Raw genomic sequence first — 22,544 nt, 5'->3', positions numbered from 1 at the left:
GGCCTGTTTCGAACAAACTGCCGCAAATAATTAACACAGTGTCCGATTGCGGTGAAATTGTGCACACACATTCCCAATAGGCTGAGGAAGAAATGCCACTTGACCCAGTCGTGTCTTTAATTGCACGGATCTGAGTAAAAGTTTGTATGCACAATCCCTAGAGGCCAAGGAAAAACGTCTGCCCTGCATTTTTCAATCTGCCTTTTATAGCACCAATAGGAGGCAGACAGACTTATTCAGATTTAACCAAATATTACGCAAATTGGTACACATGATCTTTATAGTCATGTGAGACGGGTCTGTGTGATTTTTTTATATTCTCTCGTGGTTGGCTAAGATTAACATCTAAAGAGGTGTGGCGCGTTTTGAACAAAATGCCTCAAATCATGACCATCATGAACATCAATTGCTGTGAAACTTGCGCGCACATTTCCACTGTATGTTGAGGAACAAACACTTCCCTATAAGGAGGCACATTTTTGCAAAAAAAAAACCCACAAGAAACTAAGGGGTCTAAATATTATTATTATTATTAAACTTGTTTGTTGACAGGGTTCATGCCATTTACTCAGATCTGTTGGATGACAGCAAAAGTGCGGCGGGATCTTTTGCTGTCATCCAACGCTCTCCCTCTTGCTGGGATAATTAAAACGTGAATTCACTGAACATAATTGTGTCCTGTTTCTCTGCTCTTTTTTTGAAGTGGAGTGATGGGAGCATTCAGTCGACAGGAGTTCTTCCAGGAGCTGTTCCAGGGCTGCCTGCTGCCCACAGCCCAGCAGGGCTTGGAGCAGGTATGGCAGCTGCTCCTCATCTGCCTGGTGTGCCGGCTCCTCTGGATGTTGAGTAAGACAGTTCATCGAACTAATCGATTTTAATTAAATAACCGATTTTCAAAATAAATAGTGAAAATGCACTATTTTTTGATTAATTAAAAATAAATAAAAAACAGGTTATCAACAGACAAATTGCTAAGAAGATCTTTTGTGGTTGCAGCCCTCCAAGAGTCCCAGCTAATTTGGGTGTGATCGATCAGTGCTCCATTCAACCTCATCTTAGAGTGACGATCTCATCTCACTGTGGGATTGGCTTCTCTCATTTATGGCTTTGTCTGTAGTGATGTACAGTAAAGTACCTTAACTAAGTATATGTACTCAAGTACTTCACTTAAGTACAATTTTTAGGTATTACTTTACTGGAGTAGATCCAATACTTTATACTTCTATTCCACTACATCTTAAAGGCAAATGTTGTACTTTTACACCTCTATAATAATTTTAAAACTTTAGTAACTACTTACTTTGTGCATTGTGAGCTTGTAGATCTGCTATTTCTTTCTTTTAAACATTTATTTATGGGCATTTATGCCTTTATTGTTTGGACAACGTGACGCCGACGTGGTGGTTTGCTATTTTCAAAGGATCTTTATACTTTTAATTAAAACCTGTGAAATGGGACCTTCTGCATAATGAGTACTTTTACCTTTGGCACTTTAAGTGCATTACTTTGGTACTTTTATCTGAGTAAATTTTTTATATCGAACTTGTACTTGTAACAGACTATATTTCTACAACATGGTATTAATACTTTTACATAAGTAAATAAATGTGTGTTCTTCTTCCATCACTGATTATTTGTCTCTCACCTCAAACAGGCCTCCCGCCTTTCTTGAAACACCTGATCACCGTGGCGGGGGGCTTCTACACGCTCTACCTGTTCTTCGAGCTGCACATGATCTGGGTGGTCCTCCTCAGTCTGCTCTGCTACCTCATCCTGTTCCTGTGCCGTCATTCCAGCATCCGCGGCACCTTCCTCTCCATCACTGTCCTCATCTACCTCCTGCTGGGGTGAGAGAGCCCTGGTGTCTGAGTGCCAGTCGACTGTCTGGAGCTGTGTTTCTCAGCCTGGGTTCGGGGCCAGGCTTCAAAAATGTTCAAAAGTTGCAGATCTCTAGGCTCACAATATGTTGCAATGCGACTCTTTGTGAGCTTGTATCGGCTATTTTTGTAATTTGTCATCAGTAGCCTTAGCCTATGGAGATTAAGTGGTAAAAATGATGTGTGTGCATGCGTGTGTGTACAGTATGTGGGCCCGGGTTGGGTGGTCTCAGCTTTGTCAGATGTAAAAGAATATCAAGGTTGGGAGCCACTGGAATAGAGCTCAGTTCTCTGTCTGCAGTGGAGGCTATTGATAAATCAAAGCCGTTGTGCTGGCTTGTGGTGAAGACTTTATCCAAACTGAAATAATTGTTTTTGTTTCATTTGTTCAGAGAGCTTCACATGATGGACACGACCACCTGGCACAAAATGAGAGGTATGCTCAGTTCTGGAGGCACTTAAGCCTAATTCATATACACTGGTGTTGCTTGCCGAAAAGAACAGCAATGTGATAGATTTGATAGCCAAATTCAAGCTCACAATACGTTGAAGCCATGCTTGTAGATCAGCTATTTTAGGTATTTTTTAAATAATGTAACATTTACACCTATATTGACATACACAAAATAGGGATGACAAGTGGATACTTTAAGATTTACAGCATTGAGTTCTGGCCGTACAATGCAATTCTGCTTACCTCAGATTTCCATCTATGCTGATGGATCTATTGTGCAATGTGGTCAATATTCTGAACCCGATGGGTGTTCTGCCTCCCAGGTTCCCAGATGGTGGTTGCCATGAAAGCCATCTCTCTCGCCTTTGATTTGGACAGAGGTGTGGTGACCAGTGTGCCCTCGCCTATGGAGTTCATGGGCTACGTTTACTTTGTGGGTACAGTCATCTTTGGTCCTTGGATCAGTTTCAACAGTTACAAAGAGGCATTAGAAGGACGTAAGCTGGTAAGCATCATGTTTTGGGGGACAGAGCCGACCTGGTTGAGAATGATTTCAAACAAATCTATACACATATGTGGGTTGGCACCTCTTTTTTACATTTTCTTTCTGTCTTTCCCCTGGGCCAGAGCTTGTCGTGGTTGTGGAAAGTGTCCATTTGCTGGGTGAAGAGCCAGGTCTGTCTGGTTATCTCCAACTGTGTTGCCCCCTACCTGTTCCCATACTTCATACCTATCTTTGGAGACAAGCTGCTGCGAAGGTAAATGGATCACAGCAACTCAAAGATCCTGGTTATTATAGTTTTGATTGTTTTCTCGCCTAGCCTGTGTGGCGCTCCTCCTGTGTGAGGCCTATATGCTCTGACGTACTTCGGTGTCGCTTCCCGAAAATAGCCTTATCTACACGCTCACAATGAGTTGCAGATGCAACATGTTGTGTTGTGTGCTTTACATCAGCTATTCATCCGTCGTACGACTAAGTATAAAGCATGCTTAACTGTGGGTGAAATAACTTGCCAATAGATCTGTGAATTTTCATGAAACTTGGTGGGATTGATTAGTTAGCTACATCATTAACTTTTGGGTCGAAAAGGTCAAAGTCACAATAAAGGTGAAGGTCAAACTTTGCCCACGTAATAATAGGTCAAATAACTAAGGAATTAGAACAAGAGATGTTAATGTGGCAGGTCTTGCTCCTTCAAGTGGTGTTTGTTTAATTTGTGCTATGTTGTTTTTCTTCCAATTACATGCCCACAGCAAAAAGAGAAGGAAGATCAGGTTAGTTAATTGATTAAACAACACCTTGCCACACAACATAACCCACTATTGTGCACTGTTTGTATTCAGCAAATCCTCGCCATTGCGTGTACATCTCATGTTTACCAGCTGTGAATGTGACAAAATGGGAAAAGTGTGTTGAGATACACAGTAGATTAACTTGTCAAATCTTAAATGCATTTTGTCGCATTTTTCATAATTTAATGCTCTATTTTATACTTAGTCCTATGACAGTGTCATGCAAAATCAGCGAAAGTAGCTGATCTACAAGCTCACAATCGCATCGTGACATGGGATTTATAAATATTTAACCAATAAAAAGTATTAACAAAAGCTTATGACTAAATAATAACTACATTTCATCCATAACGCATTGTTCCTTTTTCTGAAAAGTAATACAAAACAAGGTTTCCGCCCAACAGTGATGATGTCTATGAAAAAGTGTGTGTAACTGCAGTTACTGGTGCAAGATCTAACTCAAAATCCTTTCTCTTCTGTACATTTTCTTCTCAGAGGTTCTATTGCCAGGTATGTTTGACAAAGGTCAACGCTAACATTTCACAGTGGTGTACATTTTAGTTGTGTTTCTGCTGAGTTTAAAATCTTGTGCATTATTTCTGTATCTGCAGGTGGCTGTTGTCTTATGAGAATGCAGTCTCTTTCCACTTCAGTAACTACTTTGTGGGTTACTTGAGTGAGACGACCACCACTCTGGCTGGGGCCGGCTTCACGGAAGAGAAAGACAACCTCAAATGGTCAGAATGAGATTTAAATGCTGCAACAAAGAAAAGTGATTTTAATTTTCCACTAACCCTTTTAAAGTCCTTCATAACACCCCTCTTTTGTATTCCAGGGATATGACTGTAGCCAAACCTCTGAATATCGAGTTCCCCAGGTCGATGGTGGAGGTGGTGACCTCCTGGAATGTACCCATGTCTCGCTTTCTCCACACCTGTGAGTTGGGAGAGTTGAAGGGCAAAGTTGCTGATTTGTAATGATGAATCCTGTCATTCTACTGTGACAGAGGTCTAGGGCTGCAACTATCGATATTCTTAGCGATGGAATATATAATAAGTGATTAAATCGATTACTTCCATTAAGTGTTGCAGCCATATGAAAATCTGACATAATGCTTTCTTATGCTGTCCTCTAAAATGCCATGCATGGGAAGTCTCAGTCACCTATATAAGATGACAACTTGAAATGTGTCATCTTATGAAGACTAGAGATATCTTTCACACACATTTCATACAATAGAGTGATATTGTAATGCTATGTCGAGTGTTTTGCATTCCTCTTCCACTATGAAGGAAATTACAATTTACTCTTTAAATAGACAAGGCGAAGCAAACCAGAATTGTCTCCTTTCACAGATGTTTTCAAGAGCGCCCTCAAATTCGGTACCTTCTCGGCTATCCTTGTGACCTACACAGCCAGTGCGTTGCTACACGTGAGTTTCATGTCTAAACAGACACCATTGCTCCAGTCCTTGTGTGTTCTATAATATTGTAGTACTACTTGGTACACGTGTACAGTATGTGCACTACTTACACCACCAAATTAAAATGTGCTTAATTATTGCGGATCTTCTGTGTGTGTTGTGTTGGGTAGGGTTTGAGTTTCCATCTGGGAGCGGTGCTGCTGTCTCTAGGGTTCATCACGTACGTTGAGCATGGTAAGTGTCTGTTTAATGTCCACTCCATTCCAAACAGTATTGTTGAGACCGAAGGTCGCAGTTTACTATGAAAACGTGCAAAACCTGGCCGTCTTCACATCAGTGAGCTGGATGCAATCCTAGGGGAGAGAACAGATGGTGGAGGGGAGAGAACAGATGGTGGAGGTGAACAGAACACTGCCCCCCCCCCCCCCCCCCGCCCCTCCCCAGCTGTGGCGTTCCACAAGGACGCATACTAGGGTCTTTACTGTTCCTAATATATGTAAATGACATGACATCAGCTTGTGACTGCAACTTGTTCCTGTTCACAGATGGCTCAGCACTGCTGGTCTCGGACAGGAACAAATTGCAGGTTGAAAAGGCCCTCCTTAGCTCTGAACTTGGTATAGAATCTGTACCTGGCTTGCTGATAACAAACTATCTTTACACCTAAGAAAAACGGAATCCATTCTCTTTGGATCAAATAGTAATCTCAACAAGGCAGATGGCTTCTTGGTTAGAGTGGGTCACAATATTATCACACAAAATCTTTCCAGTGATAAAATGGCCACCGACGTAATCAAAAAAGTCAACCAAAGAACAAGAATCAAGATTCCTATACAGGATCTCCTCACTGGTCAACAAAAACACCTTGAAGACCCTAACAGGAGCCCTCGTACAAGGTTTCTTCGACTATGCATCCACCTCTTGGTACCACAGCACCTCAAAGGCCCTTAAAACAAGGCTCCAGACCTCCCAAAACAAACTGGTCAGGCTACTACTTGGCCTCACTCCCCGAACCCACCTCACCCCTGCCCACTTTGATAGGCTGGAATGGCTTAGGGTTGACGACAGAGTACAGCATCTTGCAATGAGTCTGGTCCACAAGATTCGATACACCACCAAGATACCCATGTACCTGTCAAACCATGTGCAACCCAGATTCAGCACAAACAAGGGACTAAATTCATTTCGCTCCTATGCCACCAAAATGCGGAACGCCCTACAGTCAATAAGACATGCGAATCCCTTGACTCCTTCAAAGCCGCTCTGAAAGGGCACCTACGGATGGCTGCGATTTGAAACTGGCCCCCGTAAAATCTGAATCCCCCCACCCACCCCTTTTTCCCCTCAATGTATATGTTTTTCCCCCATTATTTACCCCCTCTATGATGATTTCCTGTTTTTGGCTATATAGAAGTGTATATTTGTACGTCTCTAAATGTTATGATGAATTGACCCTCTTGTAAACAAGTGTAATGCTTTATTGGGTCGTCCACTCACAGTTGACAGTTTTTGAATTGAGTTGTGCTTGAAATGTACTGTAATTCTGCAAACTAATATAAATAAATACTTCAATCAATCAATCAATCTGTTGGTCACACCTCCATATATGGTTGCCAATTCATATATTGGCAACCAACCCCCCTCCCCCTGCTACCCATCATCATGGAGACCCTTTGATCTCCATATATGGTTGTCAGTCCATCACGCTGTGTGACATCACACCTCGCGACACGCTCCATATGTCAATCTGACATCATCAAACCCTCTAGTCTACACTCAAGACACACTATATATGGCCATGAACCATGGCCATGAACCATGGCCATACCTGTTTTTCATTGTTCATTTTTTGGATCAAAGTTGATCCCATGCAAAAGAGACAGCACTCGCCCAGCAGTCTGCCGTCACCATGCATGTACGCGCCGATCTGCCCCGGCAGCGCGACCTCCACACTCTCACGGAGGAGACTGCCGACGAGCGGCGCCGCCGTCTGCCCAGGGAGCACCAGCAACTCTACATCTGACCTCACTGACACCAGATTAATAGTTTAACTCCTGCTTCTCGACTGTGCCGTATTAAGAAGCTCTGTTGTTTCAGCGCGGCCTCACCCTTTAGGGCATCTTACTGGTTAAATATTACATTTTATGGATGTAAAATAAATGATTTGTGTAGCTTTATTTTAATGCTCTTCTGCAATGGTGTACTCTGTTTCAGTATTCCGAAAGAGGCTTGCAGCCATATTTGATGCATGTGTACTGTCAAAGAATTGCCAACCAAACTGCACACACCGGAACAAAAAGGTAATGTGTGTTGGTCTCTTCTCTTTCCTTTTGTTTTCTTTAAGATTCTATATTGTCTTGACGTTCATTCATTAGCAGTGATCTTTGCTGTTGTCTGTCTGAATACATGCAGAATGTATTATCAAATCATCTTGCCTTCAAATTTCTACTACCACACTGTCAATCACAGGAAGAAAAAACCCTAATTATCTATAGGCTCAATAGAAAGACGAATAGATTGTTTATTTGCACTTGAAAAAGCAGTGGGGAGGAGAAAATAATAATATATATAATATTATTCTAAAAGAAAGCAGTGCACCATACGTACTGCTGACTTGATCTTAACTTGCAGATTATTATTTCCCCCCACCTGCAAATATGAACAGGCTTTGGGTTGTATTCCTCCTGCTGTACATAATTCCCTGTTTCTGCAGACGCTGTGGGTGTACGTGATAAATACAGTGTTCAGCGCCTTGGCAATCCTCCACCTGACGTACCTGGGCTCTGTGTTCACTTCCAGTGTTGACTATATTGACGAGGATGAGGTAAGGTCGCCACACATCTGTAAGATTATGTTGTTGCCGTTGCCGGTTTTATTATATACATTTTTAATAAATGTAAAGTATTAACAAGAGCTTGTGAATAAATAACTACATTGGATCGATTGGAACACAGGTTCTTTCATCTGGAGGTTTCTACCCTACAGTGACGATATGAGTCTATATTTATATACGGTGGCATGGCACTCACATCCAGTAGGACACTTGACAGTACAGTATGTGACATGGTAACGACCTGTGACAGAATGTAACCTTAGCCTGGATATTTTTAGGGCCTGCTATAGACTGAAGAGTTCTGCAATTGAGCTGGCTTTCCAAGCTTACATAAATTATTATTATTACTGTATGTTGTCGCTGTCGGGTGGGAAAGCTTGTATGTTCAAAACTGTTACTTTTCAGAAACTGGAGAAAAATAACCTGTGTTACGTCCAGTGTAAGGTCTTGTTAATACTTTTCAATACTTTTTTAGAAAATAGCAGATCTACAAACTCAACGCACCGCGTCAAGCTTGTAGAGCGGCTATTTTTCCTTTTTGTGACATTTGTATAATGTAGCAGGGCATTCATTTATTATCTTGGCAACAGTCGAAGGTTGATAATGATTAATTTACAAAAAATGAAACGTGGATATACAATTTTCAGCAACGAAATAATACGCATATATCTCTCCCGACAGGACAATGTAACGCATCACACCATTCAGAAGTGGTCAGAGCTCAGCTGGTCGAGCCACTGGCTCACGTTTGGATGCTGGGTATTGTATCGTCTGATCCTCTAGTTTCTGAGAGACAGAGAGAAAAGCGAAGGAAGCAATAATGAAGAGATACTGTATTTGAGACTGGCTCTCCACACCTGCACTGTGACCTTATACCAAGAGACTGGAGCCACCCTACATAGTATACGCCACAGTAAAGCAACACCTCTACACAAACATGCAGCGCTCAGGATAATCATATTCTATCTACAGTATTAATATAACAACAACCCACTGGGGACTATTTTTGATACATTTGAAATAATTGCCTCCCCATTCCATCCTTTGATCTGTGACGTCAACGCGCCGAGTTGTCAGCACCAGAAAGATGTCTCACTGCGAGTCGCAATCAGTAGCTAACAGCATGGTGGCCATCAGGCACTCTGTCATGCCCTCAAGTACGGTTGTCATTAACCACTTAAACCATATACAAATGCTGGTGAGTTTAAGTTTTTTAACCACTTAAGGGGTCTATACTAGGCTATACTATACTGCTTTTTCTTCCAAAATCTCTCTTTGCCAAAAAATTGTCGATCTGCAAGCTCACAAGGTGTCGTGAGGCGAATGTTCGACATAAGACAAGAGGTGGTTCAAATTAACCACTTGAACCTATATTATCCCTATTCTGAGGCGAATGTTCGCCTCAGAATAGGGATGCTATAGGTTCAAGTGTCAGTTGTGCATTTAGATTTAGCTCACCTCGTGAGCATGGATAAGGAATACAAACACTTTACTTTGGAGTGAAACTAGCACAGTCTACGGATATTGAGGCGGAAATGTTATTGATTTTAATTGTAATTTTAAGAAATTAATATAAATGTATAACTATTTATACATTTTAAATGCTAATGATGGTGTTTTACTTTGGAATGGGTGGTGGTATGTTCTTCGGTCATCCTAAAATTGTATTTTGTTTAGAGATGTTATTTGAGCTTTTGAAATACTGAAACACACTTTAATATTACAAATAAAAGTTTATAATCAGAATATTTCATGCATTGTTATAGAGTAGATATATTTAAGCCATACTTCCGATTTCAAATAGCAAATTCAAGATACCATTCCATGTAATTTTGAACCTGAACGATTCAGCATTGTGTTTTGACGATTATACTGATATTGCTTTGAATAATGATACTTTTATGTAATTCACCAATACGAGAAAAATGACACAAGCTATAAGTCACTGAATACACCTTGTATGTGAAATGTTTTGTTTTTATACTTGTGCTGCATAGAACATGTAGCATTGATCTTAAAATACATGAAATGTAGTCATCTAGATTACTGTACCCATTTGAAATGATTTCATCATGCTTCCTGTAAATGTGTAGCTGTTGAGAGTGATCAATTTTGTATACATTTTTTACCTGAAAATTGAATTGGCACCTTCATTTAATTTAAGGTGGTAACCATCAGTCCGATAATAGGTGCAAGAACACAGATCATATAGTACATATACTGGACTGCTGTAAGAAATACTTGTTTATTTAAATTGCAATTGTTATTTATTTACAACAAGAATGATATGAATTGTTTGACAGTCAATCGTGTCATCATTGCCATGGAAGTTAAAGAGTGAGAGAAAAGGGTTAAGTCAAAGAAAAGGGGTGAATAAGAAGTGAAGGTGTTCAGTTTGTTTGGCCTTGTTTGTTTGACCTCGCATCCGTTGTGGGGCATCCGACAAGCCGAGCAGAGGGGAGGGGACAGGGAAAGAGAATGGGGGAGTGGATGCAGAATAGGTTCTCTCTCTGCCTCTGTTTGAGAGGGTAGCAGATGTTTCTTTATTGTCCATTTCCTGAGGCTGTCGCTTGCCAAAAAGAACAGATTTACAAGCCATAGCTTGTTGACCAAGCCAGTGGTTCTCAAAGTGGGGTCCCCAGCTAAAAAAAAGAGTGTGTACAAATATTTATTGGGAGTCTGTGGTCTATGCGTACTAAACTGGGGATGTAGGGCCTACTTGAAATTTAAAAAAGAAAAAAAACCCATTAAGAACCAGTGTTTTTAGGCAAGCAACACTGTCATAGTACGGAGTATAAATGTAACTCCAGACCTCTCCACAGGCCCATGCAGGGGAGGTGTGTGGCGAGAAGAGTTGTTGCACTCAGCCCTGCCTGCCCCGAGGGCCCCCGTGCTTGTTGCGGCGGCAGGAACCCAGCAGCGTCTCCAAAGCCATCTTCACGAACGCCTGGAAGTTATTGCTTCTCTCCCTTCGGCTGTCCTGCGAGGGGAGGGAAACACACACAGATAGCTTCACAGGAGGGGACACACAGCAAGGCAGAGCTATTCTCTTTGTGATTCTCCTCGCAGAGATACACATAAATAAATCTTTTGATGTTTTATGGGTTTTTATGATGATACAGATTTAGTTTTTTACTCTAAAAATGCTTACCTCCTTGCTTTTTGTTGTCATCTCCTTTCTGATCAACTTTCTTCGGCTGCTCTCTGCTCTCCTTAGGACTCTGAGGTTGCTGAGGAAATAGAATGACAATAATTATTATTTTTAATCCTATTATTCACAGGTTGAGAGAAACCATTTATGTAGGTGGAGAAATTCTCGTACCTTGGTAGCTGACTTCTCTGACTTCTTATTACCTGTAAATTAAGAATTCATCACATTGAAACAAAATGCATCTCAAATGAATGCATTTCTTTAATAAAATTGCCTCTTTTTTATTTAGGTTCAAGTGACAGCCTTTGACGTTATTTATGGAAATATTTAATTTAATTTACGTCTTAACTCAAAGAAAACAAATCCTATAGCCATATATGTTCCATAGTCCATACCTGTAGGACCTACAGTATAACAGAGGCACTGAAATGAACATTTAACACATTTATTTGTATTTATTTTTACCTTTTGTTCCTGGCATTTTGGCTGTGCTCCTAAGTCAGTGCTTCTTTTGAAAATGCAGTGCTTAATGTGGTGTTCAACCCGCACATTTATGGCCCTGGCTTATGAATGGACGTGTCACCAGGGCCCCTTCGGGAAAGCGTCACCGAAAAGAAAAGAGCCCCGTCAGCTGCAGCCACTGGGCTGCTGAGCCACGCGAAACCACCTGGCCTTTATAATCCCACCATTGTAGAGCCACTAGAACGCAGCATTGTCCATTGTTCACCACACAAGAAAACATTGTCATCAGGTTATTCATTAATCCTCCTGAGTGTTAATATACCGGTAACTGACTTTACTCATGCGGTTGTTCTCCCCCAGGAGTCCTCCAAGGGGTTCTAAGGGGCCCCCAGAATTAGTCCATCACAATCAGTTTACCCCACTTTAACCCTATTTTACATTTTGCAAATGATTGATGCCTGAAGAAGGTCTATGACCGAAACCTTGATATAAAAATAATAAAATAAAGAGATGATGAGTGTGCACATGGAGACTTTTATTGAATATTTTGCCATCTCAAAATAATAGCCGAACTACAAGCCGACATGTCATGATGCCACACTTATTTTCCACAAAGAAATTCAGAAGAGCAACAATCAGAATAATTTAGAAACACATCTTTTCAGATGAGGGTCGGCCGTGGCCCGTGGCTAAATCCTTTTGGGGGTCCTTGACATGAAGGGTCCATTGACATGATGATGAGGGTCCATTTGGTGCACACAAATTGATTGATGAATTAATTAACTAATATTAACAGTGCATTTTATTTTTAAATTTAATTTAATTTCATTTTTTTGTTGAAAAAACAGGTCATCCTGTAAGCATTTGTGTGTGCACAGTGCACACTCATGTGTAGGCCTACATTCGTATAGTAAATTATAATGTTGCCCTTCAAAGGTAACTTATAGAAATGTATTGATTGATTGATTGATTGATTGATTGATTGATTGATTGATTAACTGATTGATTGATTGATTGATTGATTGATTGATATTTATTAACAGTTTGCAGAATTACAGTACATTTCAAACACAACTCAATACAAAAACTGTTAACAGTGAGTGGAGGGTCCACCTTGTTCAATTCATCATAGATGTGAAAAATCCAGGTTATTAATGTACATTATTATTATTTTCTGAGTGGAGGAGAATGGAATGGAGATTGTATAATATATAATACTATTAACAATAATATTTAAAAACGGTAATGGAAACAGTGAAACGCCACCTTTGGCACACATATTTTTTACTGAGCTATAAAGTATGTGGATAATAATTTGCACTGTTCTCTGTCAATCCGGTCAATCCCCATGATTTGCACATCAACGCAGCGGAGAGAGCGGTCGCTTGCTTTACTTCCTGCCTGTGTCACGTGATCTGGCTGTCAGAGAAAACAAATCAAGCGATGGAGAAATGCTAAAGGAAGGTTAGGTGAGTGTGTCATTTAATGCTTCATTTGTGGATGCTGTTGTCACGTTGTGACATTCTGTCACTGTGCTTCTGAGCCACGTTTATTCTGCACCAGCATGTCAACATATCAAATGAGAAATTGTTCGTGAAAACGTTAAGAAATATGGTCGTTGGTTTATGCATACGGAAGGAGTAAGCTAATATGTGTGTGGCTAGTTGTGTTAGCTGTCCGCTGGCCTTCCCTTTGCTCTGCTTACATATCTTGTTACAGCCTGCCTATCTCTGTGTTACAAATATTTCTTCTTATATCTTGTGCTATGTTGTTTTATCTTGTGTTATGTTGTGGCATGTCTTGTGAACATCCTTTCATATCTTGTATGTTGTGTTATGTATATGTCATCATAAAATAGAACTTGACATGACTTATTCACAGGTGAACTAAATGCTACATAGGCAATGAGAATACAATTATCTCTATGGGGCACAGATCAAAACGGATCATAATGACGATATACAGTAACAATACAGTTATTACAGATATCATGAACATGCCGGGAGTTGTCAGCAGATGCATGACCTAGCCTGTATATACAGTAGCCTATATACAACACATCATGGGACTTCACAAATGAGCACTTTAAAGTGTAAAGTATGGACACGTGACATATTAGCCTAACCGTACCATTAGGACATACATTTAATATGTCAAGTATGGACATGGCATATTAAACAACATACCATCACAGAGACCAGTCTAACCAACCACCACATGTACATTTACACTAGTAGGCCAGTTGTCAGTCAGGTGTGCTAGAGGATGTTATTCATAAGTAAGATGCTAGGTAGAGGTTTCAATTGGATCTGATCATGGTATATTGATGAGAAAGAGGTTGGCTTCTGTAATTATGGCAATGCCGTTGTTAATAATACTATAGGCAAGGATGTTTGGTGTAGAGGGGGACATGAAGGGACCACCAGCATGTACAGACATCCGGGAGACCCCATACTATTTTCTTCTCCCAAATCTCTTGACTGAAAATAGACTTTTTTTGTCTATTATGGCATGCCTAAAATTATGAGAATAGGGACACTATTGTTCTGTCATAGTGGCATTGGACCACTATGACCTGAAGACACCTCACTCACTTATAAGAATGCAAGTAATAATAAGTATGGACAACATCATCCTCCTCGGGTGTGACAGCTTTGTATTTGTTGACAGGGATCTGCCCCTGGCAGTGGCTTCCTGTCTACCCCACAGTGCTTGAGGAATGGCTGCCGTTTGGCAGCAGGTGTTGGCAGTGGACGCAAGGTGAGACTCACTCAGGCAGCAGCATTGGACGTTTCTCAACTGATTGTAATTGTTTATAGATCAGTTGTGATTTATTGTTATGTGCATGTGTGACTTTTCTCCCTCCCTCTGCAGGTACAATGCTTACCGCACGCCTACGTTCCCACAGTTCCGCACGCAATACATCCGGCGGCGCAGCCAGCTGCTCAGAGAGAACGCCAAGTGTGGCTTTGAGCCGGGTCTGCGCAGGCAGTACCTGAGGCTGCGCAGCCAGCTGCTGGCCCTGCGCTACGGCCCGCTGTCCGAACAGAGCAGCTTCAGGGCCAGCAGTGTGCGCAGCTCCCGAACCACACTGGACCGCATGGAGGTCAGAGAGATAACAAATGCCCCCGTTCTGACCTGATTAGATCTACCTGAGGAGGACCTGTGATTGTTATTAGGGCTGGGCTATAAATAACTCAATGTTGACGATAATATAATTTGTGAGGAAAATCCCAATATTTGAAATTATTTTAGAAGATGGCTAATCGGCAGATATACTGGTTCACAATGCATCTTGTAGATGAGCTATTTTTGAAACAAGTATAAAATACTGTAGGGCTGAAGTGATTAACAACATCCAAAATCCCAGATAATATCTAGTCTCATATCAAGATCTTGATATTGATATAGCGTAGTATATTATATAGCGGTATTATTGCTCAGCCCTAATTTAATTACCGGTATTTGATTTATGACTGTTACTTCAGTGATTCTAATCCTTTCTGCCATGTCCGTAATCTTTATCGGATTGGAAAATGAGAATTACTAACTGAATTACCTACTTTATTTTGGGGAATCTCTTCGGACCTCTGGTAATACTAATGCAGTACTGTGTGAATAGATATCTCGGTAAGCTGCCACTGATTCACCACTTAAGCCCTATTTTTGTCGCACAAAAATATAGAAAATAGCTGATCTGGAATTACTGAAGTAATAACGTAACAGTTGCAGTACAGTTATAGGACCTCCTCGGGTAAAACGTGTCAGAATTGGGCTTAAAAGAGTGTAAAAATGCAAATACAATCACATTGATGCAATTTGTGTTTGACAAAGTACAATGACTAGACAGGCTAATTGAGACATGAGAGGCCCATGTGCACAAACTGGACTTCAATGTCCACTTGCTGTCACTGTGTGTGTGTCACACATGCTGGCTCTGCACTCACATGAATCTGAGCAGCTTGGTTGAAAGAGCCTGAGGCATTGTTCATGTTTATGGAAGTATGGTTGTCACCTCCACAGTGCATGATGGTGCACTCACTCAGTGGTGGAAAATTACTAAGTACATTTACTTGAGTATTTAAGTACAGATTTGAGGTGCTTTGCCTTTTAATTTACTTGAGTATGGCCATTTTTCAGTACTTTATAGAAATAGCAGATTTCAACACGTAGAAATAGCAGATTTCAACGCGTTGTGAGCTTGTAGATCTGCTATTTTTGCTCCACTACATCTCAGAGGCAAATATTGTACTTACTCCATTACTGTTAAAAGTTACTTTTGATTTATATTATAATTAAAAATCATACTAACCAATGATATTATACTTTGTCTACTTGGAAATATCTGATCTAAAGCTCACAAGCTTAGCTATTTTCTAAAAGGTTTGTCTTAAAAACATATTGTGAAATGGGCCATTAAAATGAGTACTTTTAATTTTCACTACTGGTCTATAACTTATTCAAAGTATGTTTTATGGTGTGGTATTGCTTCCTTTAAGTAAGACATCATAAGAGTACAACTTCTTCCACCACTGTGCACAGTGCACACTTACCCAATATGTTGTTGTTGGTTTGTCTTCATTCATATAACCATTTAAACCCAGGCATCCCTATTTTGGGCTTGTCATTGTAGATTAAAGAAATGTTCGAAAAATGTTTTGACAACAATGTGTCACAAAATTGTGAAGGTTTTGTGATTTTATTTTCCCCTCAAACTCTTGAGGGGAATAGGGCATACAAATGTACTCTTTATCTCAGATAGCAGCCTCAAAAATATTCAATATGTTTTTGAAAATAGCCGATCAACAAGCTCAGTCAGAGCTTTTAGAGCTGCTATTTTCTTTTTTAAAGATTGTTTAGGCTTTTCTGCCTTTTATTGATGGAGATAGACTGACAGGAAATGGGGGGGGGGGGGGGGATGGGGAATGACACGCAGCAAAGGTTGTAGGGATCGGGAGTCGAACCCGTGACACCAGGTGGCATTAGCAGCCTAGGTGCCCAGCCTACGCCAGCCATCTGGGCCAGAGCTGCTGTTTTCAAAACATTTGAGAAAGTTTTCGCCTAAAATGCCCAAAACACAGGTTAAGTTTAAAGTGGTAACTTAAAACTCATTCCATGAGGTTCTTTCTTTCTTTTTTCTGAGCAGGACTTCGAGGAGGACCCTCGTGCCCAGGGTGCCCGTGGTCACCGTCGGTCTGTCAGTCGAGGTTCTTACCAGCTTCAGGCCCAGATGAACAGAGCCGTCTACGATGAGAGGTACTTTGGCCGGCCCCTGACATGCTTCCATACAATCTCCGCTGTTTTTGAGGAGTTGCATTCAGAAGATGTATTTGCTGCACTTTGAGCAGTTGCTTTTTGTTGTATTTATTGGCAGTAACTCCTCATAGTTAGATCATATTTGAATATTCATCATGTTGCTAGGCCGCAGTTATAACTCATATCGTACTGATTGTGTGTGTGTGTGTGTGTGTGTGTGTGTGTGTGTGTGTGTGTGTGTGTGTGTGTGTGTGTGTGTGTGTGTGTGTGTGTGTGTGTGTGTGTGTGTGTGTGTGTGTGTGTGTGTGTGTGTGTGTGTGTGTGTGTGTGTGTGTGTGTGTGTGTGTGTGTGTGTGTGTTGTGCGCAGGCCTCCGGGCAGCCTGGTGCCCACCTCGGTGGCAGAGGCTAGCCGTGCCATGGCTGGGGACACGACCCTGAGCGAGAATTATGCTTTTGCTGGCATGCACCACATCTTTGACCAACATGTGGACTCTGCCGGTAAGCTAACTTATTTTTTATTTTTGTGTGTGTGTGGGGGGGGGGGGCTAATCTTGCAAAACATTTGAAATATTTATCTTAAAATGTATGATGGATGTTAAAGGGCCTCGGGTCGGGCTCTTGACATCGCCATGATTGGATTTTTAAAGCACGATCCATTTGGAGTGCATTGAGCATCCCTTTGGTTGTGTTCTCCCTTTTTCTTGCTTAGTTCCACGGTTGCAATTCGCCAACGATGACAAGCACCTGCTCGCATGCTGCTCATTGGACGGTACCTTGTCCATCATGACTCTGTCCCCGCCCCCGCCCAGCGTGAAGGTGATCCTGAAGGGCCACGGAGGTCCCGTCACAGACTTTGCATGGTCCCTCAGCAATGACGTCATAGTGTCCACATCACTTGATGGGACGCTCCGTATTTGGAATACTGAAGACGGCCGTTGCATCCGTGAGGTCAGAGACCCGGAATCCAGCGAGCTGCTGTGCTGCACCTTCCAGCCCATGAATAATAACCTCACTGTGGTGAGTAAGCTTTAATATAAAATATATAGTAATAATAATTATATTACGTAGATCCGAGCGGATGCAAATATTTGGAGCCGTTTGAGTCCTAGACCACCTGTCCGCGGCGCACTGCCAGACTGTATTACCAGCCAAGGTGCCTGGACCGCTGAGCCACGGACCAGGCCAACTGTTCATTGTTAATGGCATTTAATGTTTGAGTTAGTGACAAAACAAACATTAGAATCTGTCCATTGTCAATGGCGTTTTTAATGTTTGTCTAAGGAAAAACAAACATTAAACCTATAAGTGTAACATTTTGAAATCAATTACGGGTATAAAAACCTTAGATTTCATTTGGAAATCTAATTTCTATTTGAGAACATTTAACCTATAAACAAACAAATAAATAAAATAATTATTATAATAATAATAAATACTAATAACGTTTTGATAGAAAGAAGAAAGAAAAACACATACTTTATGAACAGAACATTTAACTTAATTGTACAATGAACAAGCAATAAATAAAATACAAACATGCAACGCGTTGTCTTGTAGATCTGCAATGTTTGGATGATGTTGGAAAATGTTAGAAAATATTCGATTATATCTACATGCCCAAAATAGGGATGCCAGGGTGAAAGTGGTTAAAAATTGGGACACATAAGCTGCATAAATACTGAAGTCAAAGAAGAGAGAATTGGTTCCAACTTCCTTGTGTTTTAGGTGCCACTGACTGTAGATGATTCATTATGAGCTCATCACAGCAGCTTGATCTCCACACCCCCACGCATACAGGAAAACAGGTTGTGTGTGTTGGCTCACACACAACCTGTGGGAGGCTTGCAGTAGTGCCAGTTAGTGTGCAATATGTTTGAATTCACTTTATAAAAGGGAACTAAACATGGACTCGAAAACAGAGTCCATGTCGACGATAAACATCTTATGATTGGCATTTGGGATTATCTAATATATATTACTATAGCGAGATATTTATTTCTATATCCCTATTCAAAACAACAGAGTCAAAGTGTTAATGTGGTTGATGCGGATGTCCCTCCTCTCTGTTGTGCAGGTGGGAAACAGCAAGCACCACCTCCATGTGGTGAACATCTCCACGGGTAAGAAGGTGAAGGGAGGTTCCAGTAAGCTGACAGGCAGAGTGTTGTCTCTGTCCTTCGATGCTCCGGGGAGGATCCTCTGGGCCGGCGACGACAGGGGAAGCATCTTCTCCTTTCTGTTCGACATGGCCACAGGTACAGTTGTCCTATGAAAACCTCTAAGTCATATACGAATGCGCCTGACACGATGGCGAATTTAATCGCACCGGCGTCATTTTCGTTTGTGAGTTGAATTGTGGCTCTGTACTGGTTGAGACTTGAGAGAGAACCACCAGGTTGATGTAATGGTCCCTCTCTCCTCCACAGGGAAGCTGACCAAAGCCAAGCGTCTGGTGGTGAGTGAAGGCAGCTCCATCTGCAGCATATCTGCTCGATCCTGGATCAGCCGTGAGGCCAGGGACCCCTCTCTGCTGGTCAACGCCTGTGTCAATAAACTACTGCTGTATAGGTCAGTCCACACAGCCTGCAGTTATCACACACCAGCTATGTTCATATTTAAACAACTTTAACCCCAGTCTCCGTATTTTGGGCTTGCCATTATAGGCTAAAACTGTAAAGAATCTTTAAAAATAGCGACAAGCTACAAGCTCACAACGTGTCGCAATGCAACACGGTGTGAGTGTATAGATTGGCTATTTTTTTCTATTTGTTGTGTTTCAACATACAGTATGCCATCGTTATGTTATTTCAGATTGACCTTCATGGCTAAATTATCCTTTTCGCACGACCAACAATAATGGCGTTTTATGAGCTGGTGACGTGACGCTTTTGCGAAAAAGTATATATGAACCATTTTCAAAAGGGCGTCTATTCTGGGCATGTCATTATAGGCAAAATGACAACTACAAGGTCAAACACGATACGACGTGTTGTGAGATTGTAGATCTGCAATTTGTGCTAGTTGTTGTACAATGAAGTACAGTATATAGGCCCTCAGGTGATTTTTTTTGGTGTTTATGCTCTTGTGTTGGATTGGATTGCAGAGTGGTGGACAATGAAGGAACTTTACAGCTGAAGAGAAGTTATCCCATCCAGCATGGTTCCCAGCACGTCCACAGCATCTTCTGCCCCCTCATGTCTTTCAGACAGGGAGCCTGTGTTGGTAAGCACATGACTTCTTTTAACACAATCAGTGCCGGGATTTCTTTCAAAATAGCAGCTCGGGGTGCCGTGCAGATATGGCAGCTTTTACTCTGAAAGACCCCCCCCCCCGTTCCGTTCCATACAAAAACCGGGAGGAATAATGTTGCTAATATCCAGCCAGTAAAGGTGGCCTTACACTAGCCGATAATCGGGCATTTTTTGACGCTCGGGGGGTGCCCGACTCAATCGATCTGCTCGGGGCCGCTCAAAGCGCGATCGGGATCGGCCCGATCAACATCAAGAATGTTTGATATTTGCTCTGCCCCGCTCCGATTATCCTGTAGTGTGTGGCGCTATCAGATTTCAGATTGAAAAAAATCGGCTAGTGTAAGGCCACCTTTAGTGGTCATTGACAATATAAGAAATAGCAGATCTACAAGCTCTCAGCACCTTTATTGATAGTATACAGTGAGTAGATAGGACATGGTGAGACTGATAATGGGGAGTGACACGCAGCAAATGCCGTCGAGATTGGGACTCGAACCTGCAACACGCTGTTAGGTTGCGTTGGAGCCTAGGTGCCCAGCGGTCCAGGCCTATTTGAGCTATTTTTGACTATTTAAATTAATCGAATAAATAAAGAATAAATTAGTTTGATTAACTGTTGCACCCACAGTGATTGACTTCATCATCTCTCTTGCACAGTGACCGGCAGTGAGGATGCGTGTGTGTACTTCTTTGATGTGGAGCGCAACGCCAAGGCCATCGTGAACAAGCTGCAGGGCCACGGGGGTCCGGTGCTGGACGTCAGCTTCAACTGCGACGAGAGTTTGCTGGCGTCAGCCGATTCCACCGGCATGGTCATCATCTGGAGGCGGGAGCAGAAATGATTTGACCGACCGACCAACATGCTTCCACGGCGGGGCACACACAAAAGAACATTTCATGTGTCATTCCATAATCCGTCCAATCGCAAGTCTGTAGATTTGTTTTTCCCTCGAATGTAAACAGGCTACATTTTAACGGTTATCAGTTGCATTGCAATGAGGTTGAAATCCATCCATATCAACGTCTGTACTGTATGTTAGGGATGTTTTGGGATTTCTACGGGGGTGGGGCTGAGAAATGCTCACTTAACGCGGTGGTTCTCAAAGTGGGGTCCAGGGACCGACATGGGTCCTTGACGGGGTTCCAGGGGGGGCCCCCATCTACATTTAGGAACCAAATGGACCCTTACAGGTCTGTTACTCTGAGAGTGTACTCTCTGAGTTATGGGCACCTAATTCATACAAAACTGGGGGTCCTTGAAATGAAAACGTTTGAGAACCACTGACGTTTGAGAACCACTGACTTCACTTTAACCACTTGAACCCTGGTGTCCCTTTTCTGCATGTCATAATACAGTAGGTCCCTCAGCAAGACGGTGAGGTTCAACATGCTCACAAGTAACAAGGCAGCTGCAGCCAATAAGCAGTTCCAAAGGTTCTAGGTGTGAGATGACTTTGCTTTGCATTTTTTTAGGTTGCTTTTCAGCGACTTGTTTTATTGTCAAAACGTGTTGCAACGTGGTATGTTGTGAGCTTATAAATCGGCTAGAGGGGGAAAAAAGGCGAAAAAATAAGTACATTGTCCTGGGGGACTTCGGTCAGTGAAGTTCATAGGGTTTAAGTGGTTAAACTGTCTGCTAATTTGCTTTGCAACATGCAGGAATATAGTGCTACTAGCATGCATGAGCGTCATCTTTTATGGACATCACTGAAATCATTCGAAGAAGAGAATGAAAAACGCTGCTCAAACGCATTCCATCACAAGACACTGACGGACCTCTGACGTAGATCTATTTAACTATTTATGTAACTGTTTATCAAGCAGTGTAGTCGTAATAGACCGTCTTCTGTCCTTTTTATTCCTGCAGTTGTCTTTTAGGCAACCAGGTGTGTTTTCATGTTTGCTGTAACATGCATGGCATTGAATTCCAGAACCAGTACTGGCATATCAGACTGGATGTCAATCAAAATAGAAAAAAGAAAAAAAAGAAATGAGTGTGTATGAATGTGGGGTTGTTTTAGTGTGTTTAACTGTGTGTGTGAGTGTTATTCTAGTCATGTTGGTTGCACATTAATATATTTAACAAATGCACACACTGAATAAACTTACTGTACCTTTATCTGCAGTCTTGTTCACTGAATGTTTTGGAATATACAGTAATAATATATACGATTTATATAGCGCTTTTCTAGGTACCCAAAGTCGCTTTACAGAACGGAAGTAAAAACGATTTTATTAGAAAAACTAGTTAAAAGGTTAAAAACTAGAAATCAAAATAAAAAAGGACAAACAAGAAGGGTGTGTGGGTGTGTTCTAACGACCAAGGTCGAACCAAAGTGCTTCACCTTACAGAGCAATAACATACATAGAGACAAAAAGAGAAGAAGAGGATAAAATATAGATTAAAAAAAGCAAAGCGGAAGGAGCATTAACTCAAAGTGTCAGAGTATAGAGGGTATGCGCATGCATAAAGTGAGTTTAATGTCGTTTAATGCAATCAGATCAGGACTTTCTGTTTGGATGTATGGGCTGTCAAGGCCAGA

At 41.5% G+C, this 22,544-nt stretch overlaps 2 protein-coding genes across 4 annotated transcripts; both read left to right on the top strand.

Annotated features, from left to right (window-relative positions):
* Nucleotides 1-710: 710 nt before the first annotated feature.
* Nucleotides 711-8,663, top strand: LOC306912793 (protein-serine O-palmitoleoyltransferase porcupine-like; the record flags this gene model as incomplete). The annotated part of the gene is made up of 14 exons (XM_079489249.1): nucleotides 711-846; nucleotides 1,655-1,847; nucleotides 2,270-2,313; nucleotides 2,655-2,836; nucleotides 2,959-3,089; nucleotides 3,586-3,606; nucleotides 4,120-4,134; nucleotides 4,236-4,361; nucleotides 4,460-4,560; nucleotides 4,980-5,056; nucleotides 5,218-5,281; nucleotides 7,262-7,347; nucleotides 7,761-7,871; nucleotides 8,562-8,663. The coding sequence occupies 14 exons, from the start codon at nucleotides 711-713 to the stop codon at nucleotides 8,661-8,663; spliced, it is 1,389 nt and encodes a 462-aa protein (XP_079345375.1).
* Nucleotides 8,664-12,828: 4,165 nt separating this feature from the next.
* wdr13 (WD repeat domain 13) lies at nucleotides 12,829-22,120 on the top strand. 3 transcript variants are annotated; one of them, XM_079489167.1, is made up of 10 exons: nucleotides 12,829-12,962; nucleotides 14,164-14,253; nucleotides 14,368-14,599; nucleotides 16,640-16,749; nucleotides 17,118-17,248; nucleotides 17,460-17,767; nucleotides 18,825-19,005; nucleotides 19,177-19,318; nucleotides 19,854-19,972; nucleotides 20,659-22,120. In XM_079489167.1, exons 2-10 carry the CDS (start codon nucleotides 14,213-14,215, stop codon nucleotides 20,841-20,843), a joined length of 1,449 nt encoding a protein of 482 aa, XP_079345293.1. In that variant the 5' UTR covers nucleotides 12,829-12,962; nucleotides 14,164-14,212; the 3' UTR covers nucleotides 20,844-22,120. The 3 variants fall into 3 exon arrangements, with proteins under 3 accessions (XP_079345293.1, XP_079345294.1, XP_079345295.1); XM_079489168.1 differs by having other exon boundaries at nucleotides 12,903-12,957; XM_079489169.1 differs by lacking the exon at nucleotides 12,829-12,962 and adding an exon at nucleotides 13,064-13,082.
* Nucleotides 22,121-22,544: the final 424 nt, after the last annotated feature.

This window comes from Electrona antarctica (genome assembly GCF_951216825.1).
Source record: "Electrona antarctica genome assembly, chromosome: 2".
Taxonomy (NCBI): Eukaryota; Metazoa; Chordata; class Actinopteri; order Myctophiformes; family Myctophidae; genus Electrona; species Electrona antarctica.
This window is presented reverse-complemented; position numbering and strand designations above follow the sequence as displayed.

What these genes read in the sequence shown, in the direction of transcription:
- wdr13 (XM_079489167.1), top strand. Translation starts at nt 14,213, where the DNA reads ATGGCTGCCGTTTGGCAGCAGGTGTTGGCAGTGGACGCAAG. An exon ending in TCTGTTCGACATGGCCACAG is followed by an intron (nt 19,006 to 19,176) that starts GTACAGTTGTCC and finishes TCTCCTCCACAG; the next exon opens with GGAAGCTGACCAAAGCCAAG. An exon ending in AATAAACTACTGCTGTATAG is followed by an intron (nt 19,319 to 19,853) that starts GTCAGTCCACAC and finishes ATTGGATTGCAG; the next exon opens with AGTGGTGGACAATGAAGGAA.